This window comes from Chelonia mydas, chromosome 1 (assembly GCF_015237465.2).
Source record: "Chelonia mydas isolate rCheMyd1 chromosome 1, rCheMyd1.pri.v2, whole genome shotgun sequence".
Lineage (NCBI taxonomy): Eukaryota > Metazoa > Chordata > Testudines > Cheloniidae > Chelonia > Chelonia mydas.
The window spans coordinates 201,241,707-201,260,526 of record NC_057849.1 but is presented as its reverse complement, the minus strand read 5'-3'; the positions used below and the strand labels follow the sequence as shown (position 1 = coordinate 201,260,526).

Here is an 18,820-nt window from a genome sequence, read left to right as displayed (position 1 = left end):
AGCTTTAGCTTAACTCTGCTCCCACTGAAATCAATGGAGTTGACTTCAGTGAGAGCAGTTAGGCCTTTGCTGAGCACTTCTGAAAATCCCTCCCTATGTGAACGTAAACCATGAACCTTCTGCATCAAGAAGCTGAAATTGTTACGTGCAAGTATCTAACACATATGGATATTACAGCATTGTATTTAAGGATTAAGGGCCAAATGTAGCCTGATGTAAGTAGCTGCAACTTGATGGAAGTATTTGGGCCAAATTCAACAGTGAGATAAACAATGATGTAAGTTTCATGTCTGGTGTAACAACTTGCACTGATCTGGCATTCAGTGGGTGTGCAAAATAAATCTATTGGAAAGGGGTGTAGATTGAAAAACAATTAACAGAAGAATACAAGATAAAGCAGGACTGCTGTATTTTAACTTATGCCTGTGCCATTTCAACACAAACAGGAAATAATTCAATTCCTCCATAAGTAAGCACAATTCCAGTGACTTCACTGGGAGCTGTACTCATTTATGTCACGTCTGAATTTGGTGTGTCGTCCCCCCACCCCGGAATACCAAGGATATCCTACTATAAGGATGTTGTATGCAAATAAACAGTAGCGCAAAACCATTTGATAAAATCAGCAACAAACATCTCAAAGTGTGGCTATATCAGACATTTCCTCTCCTCTAATACTTAGATGTTTGGCTCTCTGTTTCTTGCATCATGTGGTGCTGCTTACATATCCCAAGCACTGTCTGAACTAAGCTGTAGGCATCTGGCCCTAACTTGCTCTTTCTGGGATTTCATGCTGGTGGACAGATTCTTTCTGAACTTTTAAATTGCTCTCTATTGCTTCATTATTAAAAATACTAGTCTCCTGTAGTCATTTGTGGCTAAAGATTGACCTATTGTAACTGTTTTTCTAAACCTCACCACTTACTTTGCCACTGCATAAGCAATGTTTAGTGGAAATGGCTTATGAAAGGGGATGAAAGGTCTGCAAAGAGAGAAAACATGTTTAAGACAACAGCCACGAGAGTAAGATGCACAATAACAGAATATTACAGCTTAGCAAAACTGTGGACCAGATCCTCAGATGTTGTAAAACAGTGTAGCTCCACTGACTTCAGTGCTGATTTACAACAGCTGAGAATCTGTTTCTGCACATCTAAGGACACATATTAGTTAGGAGTTCTTTAATCTCTTATAGAAACTCTGTCATTACTTCTTAACTCAACATGTGAGAATTGTTGTTCTGTCCAAGTGGAAAAATTCTTCCTCATTCGAAGAGCCCAGTTTGCTTTTCATTTACACAACTTCGTACACTGGCCCAACACCATTAATTTAAAGGGAGTCACCACTGATTTACACTGGGGTGAGAAGAGGAGAATCAGGACCAACATTGTTAATTGCTTAGTTCATATATATATATATATATGTTAGGATTGAGAGAGACAATACGAAGACTGGTTGGCTCAGATGTTGGTCTACTACTATACTGTCCCACTACAAAGTTTTCCCCTTGTCCATTACTGTATATTTTTCTCCCCACCAAAAAAACACTTGCCCTGAAAACCTTCACATAACCTGAGGTGTGTGTGATGACATAGTCCAATTCACATTCACTGTTTATAAAGTTATGCACTGGTTTAATGTGATGTTCAGTGTTGTTCATACAAGTCTCACCTTTCTAGCTCACTCTTACCTTTCTAGCTCTTTTTTCCCCCCCTACAAAAAGATATTAACTCAGAAATTAGAACTTGAGAACACCTATCAGGCCATGTTGTCCCACTACCCCAGATTAGTACTTGAAGAGTTGACTGGCCTAGTTTAGCAGCCAATGTCTCAGAAATTTTTAGCATTAACAACTAATACTTTAATTCTTTGTCAGATAGAATTCCAAGCGGCTTTAAGGTGGTAGAAAAATTTTGAGTGCTAGAAGCTCTCAAGATAGCGGCTGCTAAAATCATGTTGTAATTCAAGCTGGGGTTGAACAGCAAGACAGTTACCAGAATAAGGTTACTATTGAGTTTATTCTCAGCATTGTACATATGTTTGGGTTTCTTTAAACCCTGTGGGAATCCGGAAGTGGAATTCTATGACATAAATCAGCTTCAAAGGTCAACCATATTTTAAGTTTATCTAATACGATTGTTTCCTTCAGTGCAGTAAGACAGTTTTAAAGTGAAATGTGCTTGAAGTCCTAAGTATTACTATTATTAATTAATAATTCCTGCTTAGAAACATACAATAGGAATTTCCATGTCAGATGAGACTAATATTAACCTAGTTTCATTACCAAGCTTTCCTAATAGCCTCTTTAAGAGGCTTTTAAAAGTTTAAGTTAAAATTGTGGCAGTGAACAAGCCACCCTGTATCTTCCTTTTGCTAAAATAACCCTAAACATCTTTGATTCATTTTTACCAGCCTAGCAAAATGTGAGAAATGTTGGAAAACTGGATTTAAAAGGGGCTAAATTCATTAATAGTATAAGACAAGTCCCCTGAAGTAAAGGCAGTTGAGCCTGCACACATCAGCAATGAATGTGTGCCAAACTGGAAACTCTTGTATCATGGCATTTAGCAGTTGTTTCAAGTCCTATACTAAATCTTGAAACCAATGCCAGGGCTGCAGGGTAATTCTAGGGGAGGTGTGGTTCTGAAAGAGGAGTCATTCTTCTGATGAAAAGTTAAATTGTGGTTCTCTCTGGTTGTTTCAGTGGTAGCAAAACTGAAGTTAAAAATCCCCCTTTTATATTTCCAAGAGACTGGAAAACCACAATAGCTGGGCCAGCTGCATCTCTCCCTTGGTATGACAGGGTCTAATGCCAAAGGCTATGCGTGAGCAACTGCTAAGCACAGACTGGCTGTTGCACTTGCCTATACAAGTTAAGTATTTCACATTTTTTCAGTGCTCAGTCACACAGTGGACTAGATTCTAATCTCAATGGCACCAGTGTTCCAGAGCAACTCCACTGATGTCATTGGAGTTACACCAGTGTCAGAGGCAGAGTGACTGAGATTGGAATTTGGCCTATTCCATATAAGGTAGTCGTTAATTCACTTCTTACCGTTCAAAATACTTGTAGCGGTTCCTTCCATTAATTTCAGGATCTTCATACACAATTTGAGGAATCTGAAGAGAAGGTTGAGATCTAAAAAGCCAAAAAAGATAAAAACAGATCAAAATATTTTCAGAAAGTGTGTTCAGAGAAGTTCTGAGGTTTTTTTAAAAGATAATAAATATTGAAGTATAGTTAAAAAAGTATTTCACTCTGGACTTCCACAGTTGCATCATCAAAACATACACACCTCAAACTCTATAATGAAGTAGCAGCAAACACCCTTACCTGCATAAGTAAGATCGAGATTATGCATTTACATTATTCTATAGTCTCTCATATAACACTGCAGCTCTAAACTTAATGGAAATTTCACACTGTGCATATACAAAAATCAGTCATTTATTACTTCTGCTAAAATAAAATTTGGGCCTGGAGACTATTGCTCAAATAAGATTAACCATCTGGAAAATCTGAATTTGTAAAATTCTGTTACTTTTATTTCTATGTGTGGGTGTGCAAAATAATCTGAATATATTTGTATGGCACAAAATACAAGAGAGGGGATGCAGCAAATGAAGGGGAAGAGTAACCCTGTCTAACTAAAAAATGGCTAAACAGATTTTGATCAAACCTGGAAATAACAGGCTGGCTCTAAAACTTTCATTATGCATTCTCCAACAGTAAAGAAGAATAAGGCTGACCTTGTGGACAGTTTAAGGAGTGCACTGGCTGGAATACAGCCTTTGTAAAAACAGCCAATACTCCCCCCATCTAATTTCCCATCCTGGAGACCCAACACTGAGTTTGAAGTAGGGCAATAGACTGTCTATAATTTCCTGTCCATGTCTTCTTGGAGGTTCTACATTATTTAGGAGCTCAGGAGGCCATGAATGAAAAGGGTTAGACAGGAAATAGAGTTCCCTGAAAAACCTCATGCCACAGCACCAGCTAAGTCATTCCACAAGTTCAAAAAGTCACACTTCGCCCTATTTAAGACCATCTTTGGCAACTTACCAGAAGCCTGAAACTAATTTATATAAAATGGCGCAGTTTGTTGTTGCCTTAATTTTAAATCCAGAGGTGTGGCTTACAGAGACATAGATACCAATAGGAAATGTGGTTTGACTATTTGGATTGAACAGAGCTCTGCCTGCTGTGATCTGTTGAGTCCAAGAACCTCACATCACAGGCTCAAGAGTTGCATTGTGGAACTTAGAGACCCACAGTTTAGCCAATCCCTACCACAAACACTGTACAGAATGATGTTTCATCATCCTTCTCTGGTGTACAATACATTGCAGAGGTCATTTTAAATCATCCTTTCCCAGCACCTGCCCCAGTGTATTGCAACAAAATAATATTTGGGTCAAGATGCTAGTATCTGAACCTGAAATGCTTTCTTGGCTCTGACAAACCTTTAATTGTAAAATTTTGCTAACAGTTCAAATCAGTTAATTGAGCTGATGGCTTTTGCTACTGGTATTGTCTCCACATGTCAGAGTGCTTCTCCATCCAGATGAATTCTTATTTCACTCAGCACAGGTGGGCACTTATTTTCATGATCTAACTGTGTTATCATAAGCTACTCATCTCATTATTACAATCTACATACCACACAGACTATGCTGATAGCTTGTGCCACACACTCTCAAAGAAACCGCGGAACCACCTGATCAACATCCTCTATAGCAAACAGGGAAAGATTAAGAATGAGCTCTCAAAACTGGATAGTCTCATAAAAAACCAACCTTCCACACAAACTTCCTCATGGATGGACTTTACAAAAACTAGACAAGCCATTTACAACACACACTTTGCTTCTCTACAAAAGAAAAAGGACACTAAACTATCTAAACTACTACATGCCACAAGGGGCCACAACAGTGGTTCCCTTAACCCACCCAGCAATATTGTTAATCTATCCAACTATACTCTTAGCCCAGCAGAAGAATCTGTCCTATCTCGGGGCCTCTCCTTCTGCCCCTCCACCCCCACAAACGTGATACAGTTCTGTGTGACCTAGAATCCTATTTTCGACATCTCCAACTCAAGGAATATTTCCAACACACCTCTGAACAACATACTAATCCACAGAGACCTTCCTACCAACACTACAAAAAGAAGGATTCTGGGTGGACTCCTCCTGAAGGTCGAAACAACAGACTGGACTTCTACATAGAGTGCTTCTGCTGACGTGCACAGGCTGAAATTATGGAAAAGCAGCATCACTTGCCCCATAACGTCAGCCGTGCAGAACATAATGCTATCCACGCCTCAGAAACAACTCTGACATCATAATCAAAAAGGCTGACAAAGGAGGTGCTGTCATCATCACGAATAGGTCGGAATATGAACAAGACGCTGCTAGGCAGCTCTCCAACACCACTTTCTACAAGCCATTACCCTCTGATCCCACTGAGGGTTACCAAAAGAAACTACACCATTTGCTCAAGAAACTCCCTGAAAAAGCACAAGAACAAATCCGCACAGACACACCCTTGGAACCCCGAGCAGGGGTATTCTGTCTGCTACCCAAGATCCATAAACTTGGAAATCCTGAATGCCCCATCATCTCAGGCATTAGGACCCTGACAGCAGGATTGTCTGGCTATGTAGACTCCCTCCTCAGGCCCTACGCTACCAGCACTCCCAGCTATCTTTGAGACACCACTGACTTCCTGAGGAAACTACAGTCCATCGGTGATCTTCCTGAAAACACCATCCTAGCCGCTATGGATGTAGAAGCCCTCTACACCAACATTCCACACAAAGATGGACTACAAGCCATCAGGAACAGTATCCCCGATAATGTCACGGCAAACCTGGTGGCTGAACCTTGTGACTTTGTCCTCACCCATAACTATTTCACATTTGGGGACAATGTATACCTTCAAATCAGCGGCACTGCTATGGGTACCTGCATGGCCCCACAGTATGCCAACATTTTTATGGCTGACTTCGAACAACACTTCCTCAGCTCTCATCCCCTAATGCCCCTACTCTACTTGCACTACATTGATGACATCTTCATCATCTGGACCCATGGAAAAGAAGCCCTTGAGGAATTCCACCATGATTTCAACAATTTCCATCCCACCATCAACCTCAGCCTGGACCAGTCCACACAAGAGATCCACTTCCTGGACCCTACGGTGTTAATAAGTGATGGTCACATAAACACCACCCTATACTGGAAACCTGCTGACCGCTATGCCTACCTACATGCCTCCAGCTTTCATCCAGACCACACCACATGATCCATTGTCTACAGCCAAGCTCTACAATACAACTGCATTTGCTCCAATCCCTCAGACAGAGACAAACACCTACAAGATCTCTATCAAGCATTCTTACAACTACAATACCCACGTGCAGAAGTGAAGAAACAGATTGATAGAACCAGAAGAGTACCCAGAAGTTACCTACCTCAGGACAGGCCCAACAAAGAAAATAACAGAATGCCACTAGCCATCACCTTCAGCCCCCAACTAAAACCTCTCCAACGCATCATCAAGGATCTACAGCCTATCGTGAAGGACGACCCATCAGTCTCACAGATCTTGGGAGACAGGCCAGTCCTTGCTTACAGACAGCCCCCCAACCTGAAACAAATACTCTCCAGCAACCACACACCACACAACAGAACCACTAATCCAGGAACCTATCCTTGCAACAAAGCCCGTTGCCAACTGTGTCCACATATCTATTCAGGAGACACCATCATAGGGCCTAACCACATCAGCCACACTGTCAGAGGCTCGTTCACCTGCACATCTACCAATGTGATATATGCCATCATGTGCTAGCAATGCCCCTCCGCCATGTACATTGGTCAAACTGGACAGTCTCTACGTAAAAGAATAAATGGACACAAATCAGACGTCAAGAATTATAACATTCAAAAACCAGTCGGAGAACACTTCAATCTCTTTGGTCACTCAATTACAGACCTAAAAGTGGCAATTCTTCAACAAAAAAACTTCAAAAACAGACTCCAACGAGAGACTGCTGAATTGGAATTAATTTGCAGACTGGATACAATTAACTTAGATTTGAACAAAGACTGGGAGCGGATGGGTCATTACACAAAGTAAAACTATTTCCCCATGTTTATTCCCTCCTCCCCCGGCCGTTCCTCAGACGTTCTTGTCAACTGCTGGAAATGGCCCACCTTGATTATTACTACAAAAGGTTTCCCCCACCCCCCGCCCCGCTCTCCTGCTGGTAATAGCTCACCTTACCTGATCACTCTCGTTACAGTGTGTATGTTCACACCCATTGTTTCATGTTCTCTGTGTATATAAATCTCCCCACTGTATTTTCCACTGAATGCATCCGACGAAGTGAGCTGTAGCTCACGAAAGCTTATGCTCAAATAAATTTGTTAGTCTCTAAGGTGCCACAAGTCCTCCTTTTCTTTTTGCGGATACAGACTAACACGGCTGCTACTCTGAAACCTGTTTCACTATTGTTAATTATACTTTAAAGCTCAATCACTTTCAACCATAAGGAGATACATCACAAAACCAGGTCAGAGTCTAGAGGCAGCTTGCTGACACAGTTAACGCAAGAAGTAAATGTGAGAACAGCCAGTGCTGCTGTCACCTGCTACTTTCATGCTGGTACAAAGATGATAAGATCGGAAGGCACCACTGTGATTGTCATAAATATAAAGGGAAGGGTAAACACCTTTAAAATCCCTCCTGGCCAGAGGAAAAGCCCTTTCACCTGTAAAGGGTTAAGAAGCTAGGATAACCTCGCTGGCACCTGACCAAAATGAGCAATGAGGAGACAAGATACTTTCAAAGCTGGGGGGGGGGAGAGAAACAAAGGGTCTGGGTCTGTCTGTGTGATGCTTTTGCCGGGGACAGAAAGGAATGGAGTCTTAGAACTTAGTAAGTAATCTAGCTAGATATGCGTTAGATTATGACTTCTTTAAATGGCTGAGAAAATAAGTTGTGCTGAATGGAATGGATATTCCTGTCTTTGTGTCTTTTTGTAACTTAAGTTTTTGCCTAGAGGGATTCTCTATGTTTTGAATCTAATTATCCTGTAAGGTATTTACCACCCTGATTTTACAGAGGTGATTCTTTTTACTTTTTCTTCTATTAAAATTCTTCTTGTAAGAAACTGAATGCTTTTTTCATTGTTCTTAAGATCTAAGGGTTTGGGTCTGTGGTCACCTATGCAAATTGGTGAGGATTTTTATCAAACCTTCCCCAGGAAGGGGGGTGCAAGGTTTTGGTGAGGATTTTGGGGGGAAAGACATTTCCAAACGACTCTTTCCCAATAATAAACCCGGTTAGACGTTTGGTGGTGGCAGTGAAAGTCCAAGGGCAAAAGGTAAAATCGTTTGTACCTTGGGGAAGTTTTAACCTAAGCTGGTAAAAGTAAGCTTAGGAGGTTTTCATGCAGGTCCCCACATCTGTACCCCAGAGTTCAGAGTGGGGAAGGAACCTTGACAGTGATGATCTAGTCTGATCTCCAATATAACACAGGGTATAGGAGTTCCCCCAAACTAATTCCTGTTTAAACTGGCACATATATTTTAGAAAAACATCTAATCTTGATTTAAAAGTTGCCAGCTAGTGATGGAGAATCCACCATGAGCCTTGGTAAATTGTTCCAATGGTTAATTACCCTCACTGTTAAAAATGTACATCTTATTTCCAATCTGAATCTGGCAAACTTCAACTTCTGATCAAAATAAGCTGAGAGGAAAAGAGCACAGCAGTGATATTTAAAACTTTGAAAGTATAACATAAAGACTTGATAAAGAATTAGTTCGTGTATGCTTAAAAAAAAACAAACCTGTGACGTCTTCATCCAGGCCAACATCCCTCCTTGTCTGATTACTGACTAGCCCTTCCAAATAGCCTCTCTGACTCCCAGCTCTTCCGATACTGCTGCCCATTTTCTGACAAGCTCAAGTATCTCCTCACATCACTCCATTGGCTCTCGATTCATTTCAGGATCCAATTCAAAATTGCCCTCTTTGATTTTAAACCCCTCCACGGACATGACACAGCCTATTGTACTTTTCAAAACTTGTGTTCCTTTCCCCATTCTTTCTGCATGCCTGACACTATTCTCTTTTTTATCCCTCCATGTGAGCTGGTGCAGAATCTTTCTTCCGCAGTACATATTGTCTGACTAGAACAACCTCTCTATCCTCAGCTCCCTCTTCCTCTCTACCTTAATTCTTTGAAGTGGTTTGGGAAGTAACTTTATATGCAATATGTTATTCAAAATTATGTTGTGTTATTTTGTTAACTGATATAGCACCTGTTGTACAGTGTCCCAGATGCGCACAAGGGAAAAAAATAACAAAATCATATTTAAACAACTCTAGTCCAAGTGGACCAGGTAATCAGCAACTCTAGTCAAAACAAACAAGGCGGGCTAAGGAAAAGAGACCAAACAAAATGGGGCTTCTGAAAAAGGGAAGGGAAGTGGTCAGATCCTGACCTAAATAGGAAGGCCTCACACAGAATCTTGAATACAGCTACAGAGGGACTCCAGCCCTTGATTCACTAAAGCACTTAAACACATACTGAAGTACTTTGCTGAATTGGGATCCTAATGGACATATTGGGAAAGTCTCCTGCACTAAGAAGGCCTTAGTCTAGTCCAGTCCAAATGAAACCTTGGGATGCATAGCAAGAACAATCCAGTCAGTTTCAGTCTGGGAGGGACAAAGGAGAAAGGCTATCACTTAAGTAGCTCCAGCCTGGATCACTGAAGTTTTTACATCTCACATTGAAAACAAGAGCTTTAAATAAATCTCTTGATTTATTGGCAACCAGTGCAGATAGAGTTGGATGAATGTAGAACACCCAATCCCAAAAAAGCAGATGGACGGCCATATTCCACAACAGCTGCAACCTCTGAATCAGTTTCAAGTAAGATCTAAATAGGAGCAAACTGCAGTCATCTATCCTGTATTGTTTTTTTGTTTTTTTTTCTTAATATAGTCCAATGGTAGGACACTTACCTAGCAAGCTGCTGAAGAACCTCTAGGCGCTGCTGGGCTCTGCCTCTCCATCTTCGGTCAATAAATGGGGGCACGGGATTTCTTTCCTCCAAACGCAGATTGTACCAGGGATAATGGATCAGACTGCTAAACATGGTTTTAAAAATCGGCATCTTTTTCTAAATTTTAATGTGTAGACAAGAGAAATGGCAGTTGTTATTTAGCAATTCCATGCAACACTTAAGAGATCATCGCTTCAACTAGTGTTTTTGAGTCTATATGTAAACAAGGCATGAGAAATATATAGAGATTAAACAAGTTACTGTGAATTACAGCGCTATAAACCTGGGTGGTAGAGGTGACAGCATGCTCTAATGACATCAATCAATAACAGAGTGCTTCTCAAAATGAGGAACATACAGGACTAAACAGCAGGGGCATGGAGATGCTAAGTATCAACCTATGTAGCTGCAAAGAAATCCTTGAAAATGTGGCCCAAGTATAACTGATGCAGCTACATTTGTCTAAGTCAGCAGAAAGCTTGAAATCAGCTTTAAGATATGAATTGCCCCATTTATTTCAGTGGGTGCTAACTCAGAAGCCCAATTAATGTACTGTAAGTGTATACCTGCCTACATTGTAGCTGGGAGGTGTGATTTCCAGTGCAGGTAAACAGACCCTGTGGGCCTGGCAGCAGCTCGGTCTAGCTGCCAGAGTCCAAGCCCACCTGACCACTGGAGTCTGAGCTCAGGAGACTAGCCCGAGCTGCTGCCTGTGCTGCAGCATCCACACTGCTACTTTCAGCATGCTAGCGCCAGCAGAGACAGCACAAGTCTGTATACCCATGCTGAGAATCACACTCCTCAACCACAGTACAGACATGCCCCAAATGTCAGCATTGTGCTATTTCCCTGTTCATCAAAGTATGTAAGAAAGGAAAGGAAGCGTCATACTATGAAGATCTATACAATCCACTCTAAATGATGGCTCATTATGACTAAGCCTTTAACAATAGATGGCAAAGTTGAACGGTGGCACCATTTGCTTCATTTTCCTGAAGGAAGACTCAACTTTCAAAGTTTGGGAAATGCTGTCATAAAGTTATCACAACCACCCTCACCCCATCAGATGACATTATAGCCCCAGAATTCAAAACCAGCTTGTTGTGTATTATATACTAGGCAGCTGCTTATTCAGATGGTCAGAACAGTGGATAAGCACATTTTAAACAAACCAAAAGGAAAAAATAAATAGGATGGTGGAACATGGAATTTATCTGGCTAAACAGGAATTTTGACATGAAGGGGAGATTTTCAAATAAGTGATGCACTTTGGGCCTAAATTTGGATCCTGGGGTTTTCAGACAAGAGGGAGTACACCATACATAGGCTGGACATGTAGCAGCCAATATACAAGGGCTCCCTTTCAGAAATCTAGTGTTTCTGAGACTAACCAGTATAAACAAAAAAGGCACTCAGAGCTAGAAGTGACAGACAGATTTGTGGGTATGTCTGTGCTCTTTGCTACCTGCATGGAAGCCACACCAGAAACCACAGTGACAGCAGAGTCCAACAAGGTCAAACAACTTTGTGTAACTGGTAGATTCTCATCATGCCATTTACACCCTTGACCTACAGGAATTGAGGCAATGTCTACACTACATACATTACACCAGCACAACTGTACCACTGCAGCTGCGCCGCTGTAAGGTCTCCCAGGTAGCCACTCTATGCCAGCAGGAGAGCACTCTCCCATCATCTTAATTAAACCACCCCCAACGAGCGGCAGTAGCTATGTTGGCACTTTTGTCAGTGAAACTTATGTTGGTCCGGGTGTGTTTTTTCACATCCCTGACCGACAAAAGTGCTAGTGTAGACAAAGCCTGAGTGAAAACACATCCGTGACCTTGGGCAGGTCATATTAATCTCTGTGTGCCTTAGCCGCCCATCTGTAAAATAGGGATACTAGTACTTCCCTGCCTCATTGGGGTTTTGTGAGGATAAATAAAGATTATGAGACTCTCAGATACTACAGTAATAGGGGCATACACAAACAAGATCAGGGGTCTCAAACACACGGCCCGCGGGGTTATTTTCTGCGGCCCGCCAGCTCCCTGCGGCCCCCCCAGCGTTTACCTAGAGTGACTCCGGCCCAGTGCGGCGCACACTGGGAGCAGGGCAGGCTCCTACAGGCCCCTGCCACACCCCTCCTGCACCCGGACCCTCTGCCCTGAGGCCCCTGCCGCACCCTGCACCCCTTCTGCACCCCCTGGGGCAGGGAGGGGGCAGAGTTGGGTTAGGGATTTCGGGGAAGGGGTTGGAATGGGGGCAGGGAAGGGGTGGGAAGAGGAGGGGCAGGGGCAGGGCCTCATGGAAGGGGTGGAGTGGGGGTGGGGCTGGGTCAGTGGTGGGGGGGGGTCAGTGATGTGGCCCTCATGGTCATTTGAGTTTGAGACCCCTGCACTAGATCAATTAGAGCTAGCGTGAATATAAATATTAGTGTAGTCACGGTAGCATGGGCAGCAGCAGCAGCATGGCTTAGCTGTGTTGAGTACAAACCCAGCTGAACTCCATAGGTACATACTTGGCATGGCTTAGCCCTTCTGCTGCTGGTACCTGTGCTACCGAGGCTAAACTATTTATACTCGCACTAGCTCTCATTGAGCTAGTGTAAGTACATCTAGGCAAGCTGAGAATCCCACCCTCAGAGGTACTTTGAGTACATGTAGGCAAGGTGGGAATCCCATAGAGTTGCCTACAGGATCGTCCTGGAGTCTCCAGGAATTAATGATTAATATTTAATTAAAGATTATGTCGTGTGATGAAACCTCCAGGAATCCATCCAACCAAAATTGGCAACCCTAGAATTTCACCACTAGCTACTACTGTAGACATAGCCATAGAGAACATCGAAAAACTTCAGAGAAACAGCGTTTAGGGAGGGAGGAGACAGGAAACAGGTTTTGAATAATACATTTTTATTGGCTCCACTGCATGAAAGGTGTCAGCTTGCTTTAGAAGGGCTGGGCCTCAGCGTTTAGAATACTTCCCAATCTACTCATTCAAGAGCAAAGTCTGAATAAACCGAGGAGGACAAAAAACAAAGCCCCTTGTTTGTCAAACTTTGATTCACTGGAGTTGTATCACATCCCTTTTTCATTCTGCCTAAATGGCTCACCTGCAGCTATCAAAATAAGTAAGGGGCACTGTGTGAAACACTACTTACATGTCAAGTGCTCTGTTAAAAAAACAGTGCAATAACCCAATTCTTTTATTATGTCTAAGACTTTCCTTAATGAGCCACAGACCAGTTGTCAGAGGTATCCAGGGGTGTCCCATTCTCAAGCACTGATACATGACTTAGGGGCTTAGGAACAGAACATAGAACTGTTTATTTCTAGACTATTGGTATAAAGTCAACCCAAGACAGTGGTGACCATCAGGTATTAAACTATTTTTGTGTTAGGTATAAACGATTTCCTTTCTTTACAGAGCTTGTGCTGTTCTAAGGAAGTTGCGTAAAGTTAAGATTGCTCAAGTGCAATCAAGTTTTTTACATATATATTCATATTCCTTTAATATAAGGAAGAATGTGGGAAAAACCTCTCCTGAAGACATCTCAGGCTGAAACAACCTACCATCTTGTCACACAGGACATGAGCCTGGACATTTGCCTTTGCGTGGTCCTTCTCACTTGATAACACATACAAGGGATCTGAAATATAAGCAATCCCATGGATTCACAGAAAACGAACAGAATAATAGCCTGGCTCCCCTTGACAAGAAGTCAGTTTTTCCACTTCAGAGACTAAACGAGACATAGAAATAAAAAAGAGCAAGCACACTTTTGCACATCTGACCCCCCCGAGTCAGCCTCGATGCTGCTGCTGAACAGAGTGGACCACGCTCTGGTGGGGAGAAATTAAAGGCTCATAATTGTTAAAGTACTCTTCTGGCAACCTTTAAAACCATTAAAAGGTAGCTACGGCCGTGAATGGAAGCAGCAGCAGCGAGCATTTGCTGCTTCCCTGTGGAATGAAGCGCCAGGCATGGCCTTGCACATCCGCAGGTGGCTCCCTGCTCTGCCCACGCCTTTCCCGCTAATGCTGCTTTCAGCCTTTCCATTTCACCTCCCCCCCGCGCGCTCGGAGGAGCCTCCCTGTCCTCTTCCAGATCCGCTTTTCCAGCCTCGTCCCCCAGCCCCGACTGACGGCGCCCCAGCACGCCGCAGGCTGCCTCCGCGGCTCCCCCCTGCGGCCGCCGGCTGCAGCCCGCCACGCGGGCCCCGGCCACGCTGCAGCCCAGCTCTCGCGGCGCTGGACGTGGGGGGCCGGGGCGGCCCCTGTCGCACAGCTCGAGCGACTCCCGCCCCACGCGGGCCCCGGCCACGCCCAGCCTGAGGGGAGTCCGGCCCGCCCCTCCCCCCAGCGAACCCGCCCGGCCCTGCCGGGCTGAGCACGCACGCGGGGTGACGGGAGGCGGGGGGCGGAGGAGGAGCCTCGTCGCCAACCCGCCCCCTCTGCTGCCGCCCGGGCGGGGCCTGCGGGGTTGGCACCGCCCCCGGCTCGGTCTCTGGGCCAAGCCGGCTCCGCCCCTGCTGGGGCCGCTCGCCGGTACCGTAGAGGAAGTCGAAGGCTCTGCTGGGGGCCAGGTCCGAGCGGTACCGGCCCCCGGGGCTCGGGCCCCCGGGGCTCGGGCCCCCGCCGCCCGCCGGCCCCGGCACCGTCCCGATCACCGTGTAGCTGGTCATGGCGGCCGCCGCGCCCGGGCGCTGGGTGCGTTCCCATGGCAACGGGGCCGGGCGGGGCGTCCACCCTGAGGGGCGGGGCTCGCGCCCGGCACGTGGAGGGGGGGGGACGGGGAGGCAGCGGGCGCTTCCCAGGCGGCCCCCAGCACATCCCTCCCGCCCAGCCCCCACCGCGCCCCTCCCCCGGCTACTCCAGCCGGGCTCCGACGTCTGCTCCCCCCCACCCCCCGCAACATGAATTAAATTGCGGCTCCCCGCCCCAGCAGGAAGAGATCCGGAGCAGCCAAAGCGAGACAGGGCCGCTGCAAGTGCAGTGCTGTAGGCCTGCTGCAGCACTGGGGGCAGGGCTGAGACCCAGCTCCCTGAGTGGCGGGTAGCCAAGTGCATCGCCTGGGCCTTTATTTAATTTACTTTCTTGACTTTAATATGATTAAAGATTGACTTTATTATTATGGTCAAAGTGTGCAAAGTGTTTTACATTCAATTGAAATAGACATAGCCCCTACCTACTCCAAAGAGTTTATAATGTAATCTTAGGTTTCAGAGTAGCGGCTGGTGTTAGTTTGTATCCGCAAAAAGAACAGGAGGACTTGTGGCATCTTAGAGACGAACAAATTTATTTGAGCATAAGCTTTCATGAGCTACAGCTCACTTCATCGGATGCATAGAATGGAACGTATAGTAAGAAGAGATATACATACAGAGAACATGAAAAGGTGGAGTAGGAGACTAATTAATTAAGATGAGCTATTATCAGCAGGCAAAAAAAACTTCTGTGGTGATAAACAAGATGGCCCATTTAGACAGCTGACAAGAAGGTGTGAGGATACTTAAGGAAATAGATTCACTATAGGTAATGACCCAGCCACTCCCAGTCTCTATTCAAACCCAAGTTAATGGTGTCTAGTTTGCATATTAATTCAAGCTCAGCAGTTTCTCCTTGGAGTCTATTTTTGAAGCTTTTCTGTTGCAAAATTGCCACCTTTAAATCTGTTACTGAGTGGCCAGAGCAGTTGAAGTGTTCTCCTACCGGTTTTTGAATGTTATGATTCCTGATGTCAGATTTGTGTCCATTTATTCTTTTGCGTAGAGACTGTCTGGTTTGGCCAATGTACATGGGAGAGGGGCATTGCTGGCACATGATGGCATGTATCACATTGGTAGATGTGCAGGTGAACAAGCTGCTGATGGCGTGGCTAAGGTCCTATGATGGGGTCACTTAAATAAATATGTGGACAGAGTTGGCATCGGGCTTTGTTGCAAGGATAGGTTCCTGGGTTAGTGTTTTTGTTGTGTGGTGTGTGGTTGCTGGAGAGTATTTGCTTCAGGTTGGGGGCTGTCTATAAGTAAGGACTGGTCTGTCTCCCAAGATCTGTGAGAGTGAGGAATCATTTTTCAGGATAGGTTGTAGATCTTTGATGGTGCGCTGGAGAAGTTTTAGTTGGGGGCTGAAGGTGATGGCTAGTGGCGTTCTGTTATTTTCTTTGTTGGGCCTGTCCTGTAGTAGGTGGCTTCTGGGTACTCTTCTGGCTCTGTCAATCTGTTTTTTCACTTCAGCAGGTGGGTATTGTAGTTGTAAGAATGCTTGATAGACATCTTGTAGGTGTTTGTCTCTGTCTGAGAGATTGGAGCAAATGCAGTTGTATCGTAGAGCTTGGCTGTAGACAATGGATCATGTGGTGTGTAATCTGCTAGTTTTAGCCTCATTGGTTTGTTACCCATTGTTATTACTCAGTTCTCAGGTGTTGTTTGTGAGGATTAATTATCTTTGAAGATCATCAGTTCATCTATCACCACACAGATCTAATCTAATTTAAAGAGCCTCTCACCCTTACAGCAGGGGCTGATAGTCCTGCCTCTTATTAAGGTTGTACAACGCTTCCCATTGTAAGACCCTCTTTTCAGTTGCTTATAATTTTGTCAAACTTTAACCATTTGGGCTGAAATTTTACGTCAGGTGTCTGCCTCAGTCCTGGCTTAATCATTTCTGAGACTGAGGCTCAGTGAGGATGGACAGGCAACCTTACTTCTGGTAATTCCTAGTCTTTGGGTGCCTGACTTTGCTGCCTTAATAGTGTTCTTTTAACATTATTAGTTATTATTAACAATATTGATACATATCTGTATTACCATAGTGCCTAGGAGCTCCAGTCGTGGACCAGAACCCCATTGTGCTAAGTGCTGTACAAGCAGACTAAAAAGGCCGTCCCTGCCCCAAGGAGCTCACATCTAAGTATAAAGTGAGACAACAGATGGATACAGATAGGGGTGTATAAGGAAACAATGAGACAATATTTGTCAGCGTGAAAGGAAGTGGCATCCATGCACCAGCAGCCTAACATATTTTTTGTGATTAATAGTATTTAAAGTGCTATACAAATGCTAAATATCATTGTGTAAAATCAGTACACTACTAATCGAACCATAACATAGGAAAGGCAGAAGGAACCTGTCATTTTCCAGTCTTGCCACTGGGTGTCACAGTTGTTCTACCCATTTTTCAACTAAGGCCATTACAGCAACAGGAGCCTGCTGTGGTAAGAATGCAAAACATGTTCTGGGGCCACTGCAGTCAGTTAATTTATGCCAGGGTGAATTTGGCCTAGGACGGAAGCTCAGTGCTACTTCCATTCACAGTCTACTCTTCTGTAGCTCTACCAGCTACTGAATATAATGAGTCTCATTTCCCAGATGTGTACTGGGCAATATTGGAGGGGTAAAAGGTCCAGCAGTGCACATATGGATTGCAGCTGCCATTGGCCATTCCTGCTGCTTGGCCTGACTCTCAAGACTTCCCATCAGCCAATCAGAGCCCACTGACATATCATATGGCCTATTTTTGACCAGGGAAGGAGACTGAGGCTTGATGTACACTACAGAGTTACAGAGTAGCAGCCATGTTAGTCTGTATTCGCAAAAAGAAAAGGAGTACTTGTGGCACCTTAGAAACTAACAAATTTATTTGAGCATAAGCTTTCGTGACCTAACTCTGTAAGTGTCTACACTAAAATGTAGCTCCCACTGATGTAACTCGCCCACTACACCGACTTAATAACTCCTCCTCCATGAGAGGCGTAGTGATTAGGTCAATGTTAGGGTTGTCTAATCACACAAACCCAAACACCCTTGCCCCACCCCCTGCCACAACCCTTTCCTGAGGCGCCACCCCGCTCACTCCATCCCCCTTCCCTCTGTTGCTCGCTCTTCCCCACCCTCACTCACTTTCACTAGGCTGGGGCAGGGGGTTGGGGTGTCGGAGGGGGGACAGGCTCTGGACTGGGGCTGAGGGGTTTGGAATGTGGGAGGGGCTCTTGGCTGAGCCTGGGGCAGAGGGTTGGGGTGTAGGAGAGGGTGCAGGATGCAACCTCTGAGAGAGAGTTTGGGTGCAGGAGGGGGCTCAGGGCTGGGGCATGGGGTTGGGGTGCAGGAGGGGGTGAGGGTCACGGACTCCAGCTTACCTCAGGTGGCTCCCAGTTGGCGGTGCAGTGGGGCTAAGGCAGGCTTCCTGCCTGCCCTGGCCCATGACGTGATGCTCCCAGAAGTGGCTGGCACGTCCCTGTAGTCCCTGGGGGGGCTGAAGTTCCTGGCCAATGGGAGCTGTGGATTTGGTGCTCAGGGCAGGGGCAGCATGCAGAGACACCCTTCTCTCGCCCCCCCCTCCACCCCACATACACACACCTTAGGGCTGCAGGGATGCGCTGGCCACTTCCAGGAGAGGCATGGGGTCAAGGCAGGCAGGGAGCCTGCCTTAGCCCCGCTGCACCACCAGACTTTTAGCGCCTAAAATCTCCTGGTTTGGCTTCAGTAGCCTCAGGGAGATAGGGCCTGATTCCAGGAGATTCCCGGCAAAACTGGGAGGGTTGGCAACCCTAGTCGATGTAGTTAGTTTGCTGCAGTGTCAGTGTAGACCAGTGATGGGCAACCAGCGGCCTGTTGCCCACCACTGCTGTAGACACTGTGTTGCTTACATCGACTGTTGCTGCCTTTCAGACGCCATCCCACAATGCCCCACACTGGCAGTTAAATCCATACAAGCACTCCTGGTGAGGATG

At 45.1% G+C, this 18,820-nt stretch overlaps 1 protein-coding gene across 4 annotated transcripts in view; it reads right to left on the bottom strand.

Moving 5' to 3' along the window:
• Window positions 1–14,786, bottom strand: part of CFAP91 (cilia and flagella associated protein 91) — a 61,164-nt gene extending 46,378 nt beyond the window's left edge. For 2 of the 4 annotated variants that reach the window (XM_037909623.2, XM_043538731.1), the window contains exons 1-5: window positions 14,639–14,786; window positions 13,660–13,736; window positions 10,044–10,201; window positions 3,056–3,139; window positions 926–982 (exon numbers count right to left, since the gene is read on the bottom strand). In XM_037909623.2, coding sequence (XP_037765551.1) covers window positions 926–982; window positions 3,056–3,139; window positions 10,044–10,201; window positions 13,660–13,736; window positions 14,639–14,771 — 509 coding nt within the window. In that variant the 5' untranslated portion in view covers window positions 14,772–14,786. Of the gene's footprint in view, window positions 1–925; window positions 983–3,055; window positions 3,140–10,043; window positions 10,202–13,659; window positions 13,737–14,151; window positions 14,338–14,638 lie in introns of those variants that run through there. The other 2 variants (XM_043538729.1, XM_043538730.1) reach the window with 2 other exon arrangements.
• Between the last annotated feature and the right edge of the window lie 4,034 nt (window positions 14,787–18,820).